This window comes from Carex rostrata, chromosome 22, assembly GCF_964058835.1.
Source record: "Carex rostrata chromosome 22, lpCarRost1.2, whole genome shotgun sequence".
Lineage (NCBI taxonomy): Eukaryota > Viridiplantae > Streptophyta > Magnoliopsida > Poales > Cyperaceae > Carex > Carex rostrata.
This window is the reverse complement of record NC_135939.1, coordinates 3112252-3128030: the sequence shown is the minus strand read 5'-3', so window position 1 is coordinate 3128030 and position 15779 is coordinate 3112252. Positions and strand designations below refer to the sequence as shown.

Genomic DNA, 15779 nt, shown 5'->3' with positions numbered 1-15779 from the left:
GAATATCTGTTTGAACTAGAGAAACTTTTTTCTTTTCGGCCTAGACTGTCCAAGGATCAACTCTTGGGAAGGTGAAAAATAGAAGAATGACTTTACGAGGAAGGTTTAATTACTGTGTAGGCAATGGTACTTTGTTAATGCGGGGATACCTTATTTATTTGTTGTGGTTGTTCTGTGTCAAGTTACAAGGTTTTTTTTTTGACATAACAACTCTGTTTCTTGCTGGAGATTAAGATTTACTATGAACCATGGAGAAATGAAATGAAACATTTCTCTTGCATATGTTGAGGGTTGAGATATCAAACTAACATTTCTAATTTTTGTGGCATTGTGAAACAAGTTTCGTTGATACCAATTTATTTTTATTTTTATTTTTGGTTGGGTAAAATCTGATAAGAAACTAGAATTGAGAGTTGGTTGCGTCAGGTACCAGAAGTGAGTTGTACTTCTGGATAATCATTCGATCCTACTACCATCTGCCATCGTATGTATATCTTTTGCAAATTTTATAATGTCACAGAGCTGCTGGTTTTAGTGTTGTGTTAGCTGTATGCCACTTAGATTTAAGATAAACGCCTCTTATCTTTTTAAGCGAATATTAACTAGCTAGCCTTGTCGATTTGACTTTTGAGTTGACAGAAGATGATCAGCCTTTGGTGTTTCTTTTCCACATCAACAGCATGTACGTGTTAATTTATCTTTCTCTAACAAAAGGCTGAAACGTCTTAATTTTTTTTTGAGGGTTAAAATGTCTTTATGTTTCGTATCCTGTCTCAGTTTTAAAGTACAAACTATCAATCCCAACCGATCAATAGATCTCAATATTAAAATGTGTTTGGATCAATAGATCTCAATATTAAAATGTGCTTGGAGATCAATTTTTATATTTTTTTACTATTTTTTTAAGCTACGTACAAAATTATTTGTTCTGACTCATTCAAAAACAATAATTTTGTATCTATATAAAAAAATAGTAAAAGGTTCTCAAAAAAATATAAAAGTTGGTCTTCAAATATATTATAATATGAAGATCATGTTAGATATGTTTAGATCGACTATTTAGATTTTAAAAATAAAAATAAAATATATAAATTAATATCTTAAACCCAAGGTATTTGAACCCTCTATTTCTTTCTACGAAAGACGGACGGGTATAGAAAATTATTACTTGAATAATAAAAAATAAAATCTGCTGGCTTTGGTCCAACAAAAAGATGAATTGCAGAAGTATATAACTAATTAAGGCCCATTTTACACGCAATAAATAGAAAATCTTAAAATTCCACTACTTTATAATTAACTAATCCACCCCATCAGCTTAACTACTCAAGGTAGCCGGTGGGGACCACTGATTTGTATTAACAAATGGACATCTAACCAAATCTGATCCATATATCTTCCCCCAATTTGGTATATATTTTTAATTTAATATTGAGTAATTTTTGAACTGATATTGTTATTATTTTCTCTTGTTGTTTCCCCACAACAACTGTTCCAAGGAAACTAGGTTAAACCGTGCATAGAGTTTATTTGCCGTGCAATTTACCTATAAAATTTGCAACCCCCGCAACCTTATGAGGTGAACAACAGAACAAAGTCAGAAAACCATCCCACAAGAACCGCAAGAAACCATGCAATGAGAAAGCCTAGAACTAGGAAAAAAGAATTACACGCTAAAGCCTACCTTTCCTTTCCTCTATTATCTTTTGAGAATCTGATTCTGTGTAACGAATCTTCTAAGCAATGGCCCCCCTCAGTGGTACAAGAAAAGCCATCAAAGCCTACTTCTCAAATTCGCTTTCCCCACTCTCTAAAATTCTCACTCTAAGCTTTCTAGTCTCAACTTTTCAGCCAGAAAAGCCAGAGCTATCTTTTCCTTCCAAGAGCTTCCTCATGACAGACACCCACAGGGCAAGATAGTTACTGATTTTTTTGTTCTTTCTATGGAAATAATTTTGACAAACTGTTTAGAGTTTTGTAAAATGAACTAGCAATCTCTTTAGAGTTAAGTTCCATTGTACCTCTTATTATATATATTTGTTGTTGTTGAAGTTTTTTTCTTTTTCCTTTTTTATGATCATTTGGTTTTTACAGTTCATTTGCATGACTATGAGGATGAACATAGACTGCAACGGATGCTACAGGAAAATCAGAAGCGCTCTTCTCCAAATGCAAGGTTTGGTTTAAACTTTAAAGTTTTCTATTCTATAAAATGAAAAAAATGATAAATATCCATTTCTATTGATCTTAGAATCGGTTGCCTTTCTCTCTCTTATTTTTCTTCATCTTTTTCTTAAATTCCTCTAGAGTTGGAGAGTCATTTAATAGAGAAGAAGCAATCTCGAGTGAGTGTTTGCGGCGTGTTCAACCCTCAAGATGTGGCAATCAAGATCAGAAAGAAGACCAATCGAAGAGTTGAGATACTAGATATCAAGGAAGTCGAAGCTGCGGGCCAAGAGATTGCCGGTCACAGGCCTTCGCAACCGTAAACAAATCCTGAATTTACCTTGATGTAATTAGTAGTGACAGCAGACTTTGTGTGTTTGCCATTTATTGCATGTAGAAGGCTTTGTGCAAAAAAAGTATGTAAAAAGAAAAGAAAAAAAGATTAGTCTAAGTAGGGTTATACTCTTATTATCTATCAGTTTTAGTTGAGTTTCATACTTCCTTTTCCTCCAGTGTTTAAAAATAAATGTAACAATAACAAGGCCGAGAAAATATTTATTTTCCTCATTTATTTGAAAGTGACCTATCATGGTTCATGGATCGTTAGCGAAAGTATAGAACATCTCCAATATATTCGAACTTTATTCCTTTGAAATATCACACTTATTTGGGCACTCTTAATGTATACTAAACTGGGAAAAAAGTATCATTTTAATTCATATATGTAATATTTTTTGAAAATTACAATTGTTAAGTGAAAAATTCCCACTTTCAAAACTTGGACCGGTTGATAACCCATGAAATGTACTCAGTGATAAAACATTCACATAAGAATGCATGATTTATATATTCCTATTTTCGTTGAAATTAGTAATTGAAGAACCCTTCGAACACATCAAATATTAACTATAGAGTTTAGCAAAAAGAATTATTCGTACAATGAGATAATGGTCGAAATCCTCTAAGTCATATTTAATAGTATTCTAAATAGCAAGCTATAGCGGCACTATAGCTTTTTGAACCATAACGCTAAGTTATGAGATAAAAGTGTGCTAACTCAGCCACAAAACCACTATAGCTGTAATAGCTGACCGCTATTTCCGCTATGCACGACGCGCTATTGCTACCACTATGTTACATGGATTTTTTTTTTGCAATTTATATGGGCTTCTGTACTTCTATTTCTATTTCTAATACTACATGATTTTCTACGATAAGTATGCTAAACCAAACTACGTGCTTCTGTTTTTATTTGTGATTTATTCTCTCATTCGATATCGAGAAATATTCAAATATTAATTATTCCTTTTGATTGCTCTTCATATAGTATTCATTTGTAAAATTATTACCATTCGTTTTAATTGAAAACTGATTTTGATTATTATTATAATATATAAAATATTTAAATATGTATACTGACTTCATTTACCTTATAAAATTAATTGCTCTTCATCTATTATAATATGTAATAATATGAAGTATGAACTATTAAATAATGTTACTCTTTAGATCTTTTTTTTGCCTTCTTATTTGCATAATTGATAAAAAGTATAGACTTAGATTAGTTGTCATTTAGTTGTTACTTTAATTCTTCAATATTGATTATGTTAATAATTAGTAAAAATATAGAATATAAAATTTGAAAAGGTAAAAACGTTATGTATGATAGCTTCCGCTATAGCTACACTATTCGCAATAGCTTTTATTTTTGGTTGCTCCGCTATGCTGCTATAATCGCTACTTAGAACCTTGATATTTAATGATATGTACTAAATTTTGAACTTGCATTTTTTATATGATAGGTGCAGCCTATTAACATCCGCACAAGGCCATGTTTTCAGATTGAACAAAAACAGTTGTGGCAACTTCTCACCAGAACTAGCTTTTCCAAGGAGCATTTGTTCACCAACCCAATTTCCTGCCTAGTAGAAGGGAAGATAGCCAGTGTTTTAATTTATCTAATAAATTAGCAATTTTGTTCCAACCATAAATCAAACTAACTGTTAGGACCGGTAAATTGGGACAACACGTGTCGAAAAAGGAAACATGTTTTGTTACATTACATAATATTCTATAGTTTGTTTCCCTGTGTGATATCTTACCTTGCCTTTTCCTTTAAATGCAAATTATAATTTGATCTTTTTTGACACTCATATCTCATGATTTTAAAATATTAATGCTTCCATACCTGGGTTACCAAGAGCACCGTAATTAGGGTGTTAAGCTGTTAATGCAAGATCAAGCTAACACACAATAGATTCCCAATTTACTAAATTTAAAATTTGAGCAAAGCGATACTTGGGGCTAGAGGTCCAAACTATCAAAAGACGGCATACTATTATTATGCTGTTCTATAAAGACAGAATAAGGTATCCCAATAAAGGGGAGAAAAATACTCACTTCATATGGAAATTGGCACCTTCTAAATTCCTCTTCAAGGAGAAAAAAAAATACAAAATACAAAATAGTACCTAGTTCCCAAACAAAAAAAAAATCCTTAACATCTAAATACTTATTCCAAAAAGAAACTCCACAAGCAAAACAGGCCTCAACATGAATATTTTAACAAACTGAAGTTTACAACACCCACCGTTATTACTTTATTAGCAGAATAGCCTCACAAAGTCAAGCTGTCAGGGTTCTCAACAATCTTTGCAAAAGTCTCGAGGAATGCTGCCAAGTCAGCACCATAGATAATTCGATGATCAGCAGTGACATTCACCTACATCAATTTTAAAGGGAAAAAAAATATGATTTATTAATTGACAAAAATCCATGATCTTTTGTAATATAGTAAGAAACTACACAAAAAATTCTATTGTTCCTATATAAAACATTTGAAATGAAGATGATAAAAATCCAACACCTACCAGCATTTTATTCTTGACACTGAAGAAGCCGTCTTTATCAGCACTAACGGTAGGTTTCGAGGCTCCAACAGCCATAATTGCTCCCTGGTTACATAGTCAAAGACATTTTATATCATGATGGAATGACAAAAAAAAAGGGTCCTATAGAAGTAAAATGAAAGTAAAATAAAAAAGCCCACCTGACCAGGAGGAAGTATGGCATCAAATCTGTCAACCCCAAACATACCCAAGTTTGAGAGGGTAAATGTACCTACACATTTAAATCACCTTCCAATCAGCCATTAGGAAACACATTTTTCAACTTTTAAAGTGAAAATTTTAAGCAAGCATGTAAACATAACCTGAATTGTACTCATTGGGGGAGAGCTGCTTAGCACGGGCCTTCTTGACCAACTCTTTCCATTTTTCAGATAGCAAGTACAGATCCAACTGCATTGCATTTACATTCCCAATCAATAATACAGTAATCAGAGTACAAGACAACAATTACAAAATTTGATCCAAATTGAAAACCTTGTCGGCATCCTGTAAAACAGGGGTGATAAGGCCTCCATCCATGGCCACAGCAACAGCAATGTTGATGCTACTGTTGTAACTGAAACTCTTTCCATCCTTGCAACTTGCATTCACGATCGGGTGTTGTGCTAGTGCCATAGCTGCTGCCTTTGCCAATAGAACCGTCATTGTGACACCCTTTGGTTTCAGCTACACACACATTTTTCAGATTAATTGTTGTTTCACAGAAAACAAGCATTTATAAAACAGTACCAGACATGTTGCATATATATGTTCATATCATGAGAATGACTTATAAAGTTAAAAATGTGGTTCTCCAAAGCAGGTAATTCAAATAATCCGGGTCGATACCAACCTAACCAGTTAACAACATGCATAAACACACAGTTAAGAACAAGAATAGAACACGGAAAAGCAGATGCCCAGTGGTGTACTGGGTGAAAGTTGTCTGGCATTTGAACACTTCAATAGGAACAAGTTTTCACAAGCCTGGGCATTTGATAATCAAGTTATCAGTTTAATCAATGCAGGTTGGCATTATGATTATCTACGTTTAAAATTTAATCAGGTTGGCACTATTCTATCTACATTTAAAATTCAATTATATTAGGTTGATACATCATTTATCTAAAAGAAACTTCAATTGTCCAGATTAAAATTTTGATCCAGCATGGTTGGCACTTAATTGCATCAAGACTCAAGAGTGACCCCATCAAATTAAGAGTCATTGCAGTTGTTACTAACAGTTGAGAGTAGCAGATTTACACTACTTATCTACTAGATCCACATTTACATTAACAATAGATTTGGTTATTGCCAAAAAAAGGGTAACCTAGCATGATGCAATTGATGCACAAGCCAAGGGTTAACAACCCGGGTGACTATTAGCATCCCACTTTTTAATTGATCTGTCTTAGTCTTCCTTTTTAAGGGTTTTTGGTCGGGCACAGCACGACAGGCAGAGAGATACAACTAGCTAGCCATGTCCTATACTGGCTATATTTACATCAATAGAAACATACTGGTACTAGTGACATTGGTTTGCCTTTATAATGCAAGTTCAGTGAATCAGTTTTGCAAAGTAGGTGCATACCGAAATTTAATTTATCTGATAGTACATAAACTTAAAAAATAACCCAAGTACCTTTGCATAAAGATCGTCAAGAGCCTTGGTCATTACTGGGTACCCAACCCGGAAAGTCGGCACTGAGAGGCTCTCCATCATGTTCTTGGAGACAGCTCCTTGCATTGTAGTGAAAGGGACCACACTAGAACCTGGAAGTGGAGGAGGCAGAGATGCTGAAGCCGCAGCAGCTGGTTTTGCTGGAGCTGAAGCAGCTTGAGTTACAGGAGCTGGTGCTGGCTTTTTGGATTGGATCCCAGCAGCAGCCTCAATATCTTCAGGTGTTATCCTCCCGTATGATCCTGTCCCCACCACCTTGTTGATGTCCACCTGTCATCAACTGATTTACTTTAATTTTTTTTTATTAAGGCTAATCTTTTGCTCATTGTTTCAATTGGTTGTTATGGGTTGCTTGCATGCAAATGTATATTGTATTAGGAGGCACAATTGACTATAAGTTTGAATTGGTGGTCGGCTATTACTCACGGAAATCACTTGAACAAACAATAGTAATCAACCTGATCGTATGCAACATCTAATATTTCCAAGATGGTATAGAGAATGAGTTCTAATTATTCCAAAAATGTTGGCAATCACGATCATCTGTTCTTCCTACTTCTTCCAATCTCTACTTGAAAGTTGATTTTTAAACAACTATCATACCTTGTGTTGTTTAGCGAGCTTCTTGGCATAAGGCGTGACAACGATCTTCTTTGGTCCCTCAGCAACAGCCGTCGCAGCAGGAGTCGGAGCAGCCACGGCTGGAGCAGACGTAACCTTTCCATCAGTCTCAACCGCAGTAGCTGAACCACCAGAAGGAGCAGCAGTACCACCACCACTGGAAGTTGACTCAGCCTTGGCTTTGGCCATAGCCACCTCTTCCTCAGTCTCGGCAAGGAAAGCAATCGCCGCTCCTACCGGGGCGCTCTCTCCCTCTGACACCACAATCGCAGCGAGGATTCCATCGTGGAAGGATTCTACATCCATGTCAGCCTTGTCGGACTCCACCACGACCACGCTCTCCCCTTTCGACAGTCGATCCCCCTCGGATTTGGTCCAAGATACGATTTTTCCCTCGGTCATGGTCGAGCTAAGCGCCGGCATGAAGATCTCCCGGATCTTGGCCTGGACGGTAAGGACACGCGAGCGGCGTGGGACAGCGCGGAGCCAGCGGACGGGAAGGATCCGGGAGGAGGTGAAAGAGGAAGAGATGTGAGACGTCGCCATTGTCGGAGTATGGAATGCGGAAAGGTGCCGGGATTGGTGGGATGGAGAGACGAGAGAGTGATGGTTTTTAGAGACCCGGCGGAGGTAACGAGGTGAGGGGCTTTAGAGGAGTTTAGCTTTGTAAACATCGACGCTCTAGCTTGAGTTGAAGACTGGAGTGCGCTTCTCTCCGGGTAAATTTCGCTGGAGGTCGCTAAACTTTGTTATTTGTTACGAATTGGTTAATCAAGTTTAATTTGTTCTTTTTAAGTCACTAAACTTTGTTATTTGTCCCAATTAAGTTTCTCTATACTTTTCCATTCAAAAATTTAACGGAATATTCTTATTCCATCCAAAAAATTAACGGAATATACTCATTCCCTCCAAAATATTAACGGAATTAGCATATTCCATCCAAAATACTAACGGAATTAGTATATTCCGTTAAAATTTTGGATGAAAAAAATAGAGAGACTTGATTGGGACAAATAACAAAGTTGAGTGACTCAAAAGAGACAAATCAAACTTGAGTGACCAATTCGTGACAAATAACAAAGTTTAGTGACATACAGCGAAATTTACCCGCTTCTCTCCAGTGAGTACTGCAAAGGAAAATTCCGAGTAAATATTTTAACAGAGCAGTATTAGCTTCATGCAGAGGACGAACCATATACAGCGCTAATTTGATTTTATAGTTCGTGCGCTGCATGAAGCTAAGGTTACTCTGTTAAAATATTCACTGTCAAGATTTTCTAAAAAAAATTCACTGAAAACTCCGACATTCAGTTAACCCGGCCCAGAAGTTGATGTGGTCATATCCTGGGCTGAATCAGCATTTAATGATCCTTCTATGTTGACGGATTGCTGGCCTACGCGTGTAATTTGGGCCGGTGATATATATATTTTTTAGATGAGATAATTTGAGTTAGCTAGTGTTCTATGCAGTGATTTAAAATACGTTTTTTTTATACAGTATGCGGAAGACATATATGATATGCAGCTGTATATATGGATTTTTTTATTAAATATTATATATTTAATATGTATATTAAAATAACACACTTTAATATTTGATACAGTTTAATATTAAAAAGTCGCTATGAGCATTTAATAGTAGAGATGTATTACATCTGCATAGGTATTATAATTTGCAAACACAAAAGTCCAATCATCTCATGTGTTAAAGTTGTTTATAATTTGAAAATATAAAAAGCCCAGTCATCCTCACAGCACCGACATTTTTATTTTTACTCATTTTTTAAAATATTTTATTAAAAATAATAAGGTTTTAGGGTTTTTTTTTCTTTATAATATATGTATATGTATATATGTATATATAATATATGGAGATGAGCTACGCTGAGCTATAAAGTAATTTGAGTTTTTTTTAATAATATATATGTATATATAATGAGAAGGGATTAATTTACAACAATTTTTAAGTTACAACAAGTTACAACAAGTTACAACAAGCATTTTCTACATTTTTAAAGTCCAAATTGTCGATCCAAATCATTAGATATGATCTCTACAATAAAATGTGCTTGGAGACCAAATTTTACATTTTTTGAATTTTTTTACTATTTATTAAGATGGGTACAAAATTCAATGAGCTGAATTTGACTAGTTTTTGTACCTATCTTAATAAATAGTAAAAAAATTTCAAAAAATGTAAAATTTGGTCTCCAAGCACATTTTATAGTAGAGATCACATCTAACGGTTTTGTTGGATTTATTAATGTCACACCCCACGGCCACGGGTTGCAACAGTACCCCGCCGTAAGCATACAACACCGTGTATTCTTACAAGACAATTAACAATTCAGTCATACAATAATAATATAAAACAGGTTTCTAAATATAAATCATAGTACACAGTCTGGTCAGAATATAATACATCCAAAAGTATCTCACCCGGATACCCACCATGAGGCCTACCCTAAAGCTATACAACAAAACCTATCTAGGGTCATATGATGGTAGACTACTAAGGCCTATTACTCACGTGCCTTTCCGGAATCAGTCTCACCAGTACCTGTAAAATAACCCGAAGGGTGGGGGTGAGAATAAATTCTCAGTGCGATATTTGCCACAGTTAGATTATTGGACTTGCAATCAAACTCCATATTAAAAAATGAAACCCAAACCATAGCAATTCAAATCAATTCATATTCATAATAATAAAAAAGAATGCATATGCTCGACAACAAATAATAAACCGAATCACAGTTTACAGAATTTTCAAGATGAATTTCAAAATAAACACGTAGTTGGCTTAACTCGACTCATTAGGGCTTGTAGCAACTACAGATGTTCTTTCAAACTGGACCCTTTATCAAACCCTCGTCTGTAGGGTTACTGACACCTACAGACGTCCCACCGAGCTGGACCCTTTATCTGACACCCATCTGTAGCTGTTTGGCTTAACCATTTCCTAAAGTCTGGTTCCAAGTCAGCTATACAGCTCAACTCGACAAATGCATTCACATGGAATCAAAGTTACCTATACAGGTCAACTTTGCAAATTTCAAGCAAATATATCAAAGCCACCCATACGGGTCAGCCTTGCAAATTCATAACAGGTCAACGCATAAGTCAGCAGCGTCACCTTATCCAGCCACCTATACAGGTCGGCCTGGCAAATTCAGAACAGTCAACGGATAGGTCACCGTCACCTTATCCAGCCACCTAAACAGGTCGGCCTAGCAGATTCATTCACATAAAGAACAATTAATAGAACTAATCAAATAATAACCATACCAACATGCCAAATAACCTTAACCGAACAATTCAAATCATTCTCATTTATGCAAGAATCAATATACAACATGAATTCCAAAATATGCAACAATTAAGCATTCAACATGACAAACGAACAGTTTAATTCCTGAAAATGAAATATCAAACAAGTCCAAGAATCCCGCACCTGATTACGACGAGCGTACTGCTTACTTATGGATCAGACGTCTCGAAGTGTCCCGCAAGGTCTTGCTCAACCGAGCCTACGCCTATATTGCACATATAGTTGGTTTAACATTGGTTCTCATAACAATTCGATTTACCGATTGGTTAAACTCTAATTTGGTCAAAACCTCAAATTAGCCGTTAAACGTTCTAGCAATTCAAGATCAAGAGACAATCCTATCGATTACAAGTCTAATTGGTGGGATTAAACTAAACAGTTCACGATTATTCCCAATTTGGTTTTGGCACGAAAACCCTAAAAATTGAAATCCCAAAATTGAGTTGAAATCGGGGAAAGAAGCAACAACTAATAGCCAAGGAAGCTCAAGGAACTAGTCTACAAGCAATTCAAACACAAGTCTCGGGTTTAAAATGAAGATCCGAGAAATTGAGAAATTCGGGTTGTGAGTGAGAAGGAAGGAGAGAAGAGAATACCGAATAAGAGAGCTAGTAGAGATTCAAGACCAATTTCTCGGCTCCACCTTCGATTTCCCAAGCTTTGGAGGGTTTTGGAGCTCTCTATCTCACTTTGGCGGAACACACACAAGCACAGGAAGGAGGGGTGGAGGGGAAAGAGAAGGAAGAAAAAGAAAAATCTGGGTTTTGGGTTAAAATCACCCTCAGTGCGGACGCACTCATCTGCAGTGCGGGTCACTTCACCCGCACTCGGCACTTAGTCAATTTTCAGAATATGAAATTTAACACAGAAAATCCCCGAGTGTGGACACACTCATCCGCACTTGGCACTTAGTCAATTTTCGGCACAATTTCAGAAAAAGTCTGAGCCTACTGCGTCCGCATTGTACTGCAGTGCGGGTCAACCCATCTGCACTCAGCACTTAGCAGATTTCAGAAATTTTAGGTCAACACAGAAAATTTCATGAGTGCGGACGCACCCACCCGCAGTGCGGGTCAACCATCCGCACTCGCACCAAATTTCAGAATTTTGCAAATCCAATCAAGGGAAAACTGGTGCCAGTGCGGGTCAGCCACCCGCACCCACCATCAGTGCGGACGCACTGAGCCTACAAAGTTTCAAAATCTCGAAATTTCGACGCGGTTTCGATTCACACTTAACTTACTTATTTAGAGAATTATTAATTAAGGTTTAAACTTCTATTTTGTTAGAACGATTTTCGATTCACACTTAACCCTTTGAAATTTTATTGTAAAGATTTCGTAACGTAACATTTCTCCCTCCCTTAAAATAAGGTTCAGTCTTCTGAACTAAATTGCGTACCTGAGTCGTTGAATAGTTCCGGGTACTTCTCACGTATGCTTTCCTCATGTTCCCACGTCACTTCCTTAGTCGAATGGCATCCCCATTTGACTAAAACAAGCTTGATTGTCTTGCTCCGAAGTCGCTGTTCTTTCCGGTCCAATATCTGCATTGGCTCTTCTTGATAGGACAGGTCATCTTGGACATGCAGGTCGGAATGATCAATGCAATGAGATGGATCTCGTACGTACCGGCGCAATTGTGACACATGAAATACCGGATGAACCCGGTCCAATGCTGGTGGCAATGCAAGCTCATATGCCACCGGTCCCACTCGCCGCATAATCTGAAACGGTCCAATATATCGAGGACTCAACTTACCCGATACGCCAAATCGATGTACACCCCTGACGGGAGAAACTCGAACCCACACGTGATCCCCTTCTTGAAACTCCAATGGTCTTCGATGCACATCTGCATATTTCTTTTGTCACTTTTGGGCCGACTTAAGTCGACTCAAAATGACTTTCGTCTTTTCAGCAACCTCTTCTAGCATCTGAGGCCCGGTAGGTGAATATGTACCTGCGGGTCCCCACCACAGCGGCGTGTGACATTGCTGTCCCGTAAGTGCCTCATGTGGGGACATTCCGATACTCGAATGGTAGCTGTTGTTGTACGCAAACTCTACCAAATATAAATGATTGATCCAGGAGTCTCGGAAACTTAGAGCACAGGATCGAAGCATATCTTCCAACGTTTGTATTGTTCGTTCGGATTGACCGTCGGTTTGCGGATGATGGGCTGTACTGAATCTCAGCTTCGTACCCATGGCTTCTTGAAAGCTTCCCCAAAAGTGAGAGGTAAATCGAGTATCTCGGTCGGAGACAATGTTTCGCGAACATCCGTGGTATTTAAACTGGTATTGCAAGAACAAATCAGCTAATTCTCTTATAGAATATAAATATATATATAATTATTCAGAATAATTATACGAATATTATTTGTATTCGGGCTGAGGGCATTCGGGTCTTTTCAGATTCGTCCTTATCCGCATGACACGTCATCAATCCTATCCAGATGACACGTCATCAATCCTATCCACATGACATGTCATCCTTATCCATTCAATGACATATCTTGTAAATAGGCATATGTTGAGGGGTATTTCGGTCTTTTGCGAACCTCCTCAAAAGCCTATAAATAGAGGGGTGCATGTAGAGAGAAAAACCGCTAATTCACTCGTATCGTTTCGTGTCGAAACGAATCGGTATTTTCTCTCTTTCTCGGTTTCTCTCCCAAATAGTGTTTCGGTTGAGAAAAGAAAGTTATACGTAGTTGACGTATAATCTTGCGGGTGGTTGTAAAGTATATTTACGGGATTGGTGAATAGTGTTTTACCGAATTTCGCGGTATGTCAGTTTTGCTTATTGATGAAACTGAGCAACCGAAAATTCGTGTTTACGGGTTTTCGTCTTTTCCCTATGAATAGTGTTTTTGCATAATTCCGCGGTTTATATTATTTCTGGCAAAAGAAATAAACCGCTCTCTGGTTAGTCCTGGTGGATAACCGATAGAGGCATTAGACGTCTGATGCTCCGAGTCGATTCCTTCCCTGGTGAGGCTCTACTCGCTCGGTCTGCATTTCAACTGTGATTTGGAAACAAGGTATAAATATGTTATATTAATCTATTTAATTGGTAAGTAGATTAAAGTTTTAGAAATCAATCATGGAGTAGATCTGTAAAAGGATTAAATTGGGTTTTGATGCCAAAGGAATACTGAAGGTGGACCGCCTTGGAAAGTTTCCTGACATACCCTGTTTAATCCTTGGCTTAAGTTATAAGTAAAATTTTTGTTTTATGTTCTTTCCGCAGCTTAAGCCTAAACGGGTTTTGGTTACCCCGAAACCCAACAGTCTATCGCACCGGTTCAAGTTAAATGAACTTGGTCCATTTCTTCCTCATGAACCCCGAAAAAAGAGAAATTTTTTTGCTCCCACTGGGGCTCGAACCCATGTCTCTTGGGTGGGAGCCAAGTACACTAACCACTATACTAGAATAACTTTCTTGTTACCATTTTGATTCTTGTATATTATATATACGACTTGTATAAATTTTCTAGTCTATATAGTTTCAATATTTCTTGTATAGTGAATAATTTTTTTTGAATGTAAACTATATATATTATGTTCGAATTTTTTTTATTAATATTCTATATAATCTATATACACTATATATATATATATATATTATATATATTAGCACCACTGAAATTTTAATTATGTGTTGTACGGATTTTTTTTGTTTGTTAAAATTATATATTAAATGTATAATTTTCAGTGGGAGTTTTGCACAGTGAATAATTAATGATAATAAAATTTATAGAATTAAATGATGATTGTGAAACTTAGTGATCTTTCGATTTTAATCTATAGGTATTATTATTATTAAATTATTTCACAGTTGTTGTAAAACTAGAAGTGTTATGCTAGGTATTAAATAATTTCTATTAAGCCATCAAAATTGTGATATGTCCTAACTTAGTTTAATTGTAATTTCTTAGTGAAATGTCATCTGCATCTAGGAATATTGTGGCAGAACTCAATAAGGATGAAAAACTGAATGACGATAATTATGAAATTTGGGCCATGAAAATTCAGTATGTCCTGGAAGAACAAGAGGTTCTTTCGGTCTTGGATCATATTCTAACCAAACCAGAAAAAGGTACAACTGAAAAGCACATTGCTGATTGTGCTGCATATGAGTCCTGGAAAAAGAAGAAATCCATTGCTCGCATTACATTGCTGAGCAGTATGTGTTAGTTTGTAATAATCTAGAAGTCAATAATACGATAATTTATCATAAAGCTTTGTTCATGAATTGAATGTTTATTTATATAGCATTTTGTTGCCTTGAGTATTATTGAATTTATGGATCATTTCGAGTTCATGACTGAAATTGTGAAACTCCATAATATAGATGATATATACTCTTAAAAGGTCACTGACCAAGGTAATTAGCAGGAACACTAATTACCGCGATAAGGTTAGTATGTGGATTAAAAGATGGTTAAGTTTTACAAACCACCTGACACGAGATGTCATTTTAATCACATAGATACATGTTTTAGAAACATGGTATTTGACAGACCCCGAATGAAACATTAAATAGAATTGTGTTCGTGTCATTTATGTTTTCATTCAGTGTCACGTTCTACAGTATGAGGTATTTATCGTTCCCACTGAGAAATATGTATGTGTGATTGTTATCCACCGCTGTCCGTAAAAAGCAGTCATAACGGTAGCTTTTCCATATGTATAGCTTAGCTGAGGAAGTGATAGTTTACCAATAATACTATTTGTCCCTCGTATCTCTATACGAGCTATAGCATCACTGGGCCCCTTGATAGAGTAAGATTATCTGCTAGCGGTATAATTACAAGAGTAATTATATTTGATAATCTGCTCAAGATCAAGAAAAGATTAAGTTAGCAAGGATGACACACATCTACCTTGAAACTAATCTGATAGCTATGAGACAGAAGAACAGACACAAGTAAATTGTTTACTGGATCGTGATATTGTACAGTACAGCATCATCTGTGTAATTGGATGGTCATGATGTGTTGCCAGACGCCACCCATGATTATAGAAGTTAAAACGGTTTTAACTCTATTTACCAACATAACACAGATCCTATTGGGTCACACCATATAG

At 36.4% G+C, this 15779-nt stretch overlaps 2 protein-coding genes across 2 annotated transcripts; one reads left to right on the top strand and one right to left on the bottom strand.

The window, feature by feature from the left end:
- Positions 1-1489: 1489 nt before the first annotated feature.
- On the top strand, positions 1490-2661 carry LOC144573824 (Copper transport protein family). The gene is made up of 3 exons (XM_078323580.1): positions 1490-1911; positions 2095-2176; positions 2308-2661. Exons 1-3 carry the CDS (start codon positions 1744-1746, stop codon positions 2487-2489), a joined length of 432 nt encoding a protein of 143 aa, XP_078179706.1. The 5' UTR covers positions 1490-1743; the 3' UTR covers positions 2490-2661.
- A 1886-nt stretch (positions 2662-4547) lies between these two features.
- On the bottom strand, positions 4548-8074 carry LTA2 (2-oxoacid dehydrogenases acyltransferase family protein). Its single transcript, XM_078323861.1, has 7 exons — positions 7339-8074; positions 6697-7005; positions 5550-5741; positions 5378-5465; positions 5216-5286; positions 5037-5120; positions 4548-4888 (listed from the first exon to the last, which is right to left on the bottom strand). The coding sequence occupies exons 1-7, from the start codon at positions 7900-7902 to the stop codon at positions 4784-4786; spliced, it is 1413 nt and encodes a 470-aa protein (XP_078179987.1). The 5' UTR covers positions 7903-8074; the 3' UTR covers positions 4548-4783.
- Positions 8075-15779: the final 7705 nt, after the last annotated feature.

Excerpts from the sequence above, each read along its gene's own strand:
- LOC144573824 (XM_078323580.1), top strand. The coding sequence starts at position 1,744 with ATGGCCCCCCTCAGTGGTACAAGAAAAGCCATCAAAGCCTACTTCTCA. Across the intron at positions 1,912-2,094 it reads TCATGACAGACACCCACAGG|TTCATTTGCATGACTATGAG; the intron begins GCAAGATAGTTA and ends TGGTTTTTACAG. Across the intron at positions 2,177-2,307 it reads CGCTCTTCTCCAAATGCAAG|AGTTGGAGAGTCATTTAATA; the intron begins GTTTGGTTTAAA and ends AAATTCCTCTAG.
- LTA2 (XM_078323861.1), bottom strand. The coding sequence starts at position 7,902 with ATGGCGACGTCTCACATCTCTTCCTCTTTCACCTCCTCCCGGATCCTT. Across the intron at positions 5,742-6,696 it reads TTGACGATCTTTATGCAAAG|CTGAAACCAAAGGGTGTCAC; the intron begins GTACTTGGGTTA and ends ATGTGTGTGTAG. Across the intron at positions 4,889-5,036 it reads GTGTCAAGAATAAAATGCTG|GTGAATGTCACTGCTGATCA; the intron begins GTAGGTGTTGGA and ends AAATTGATGTAG.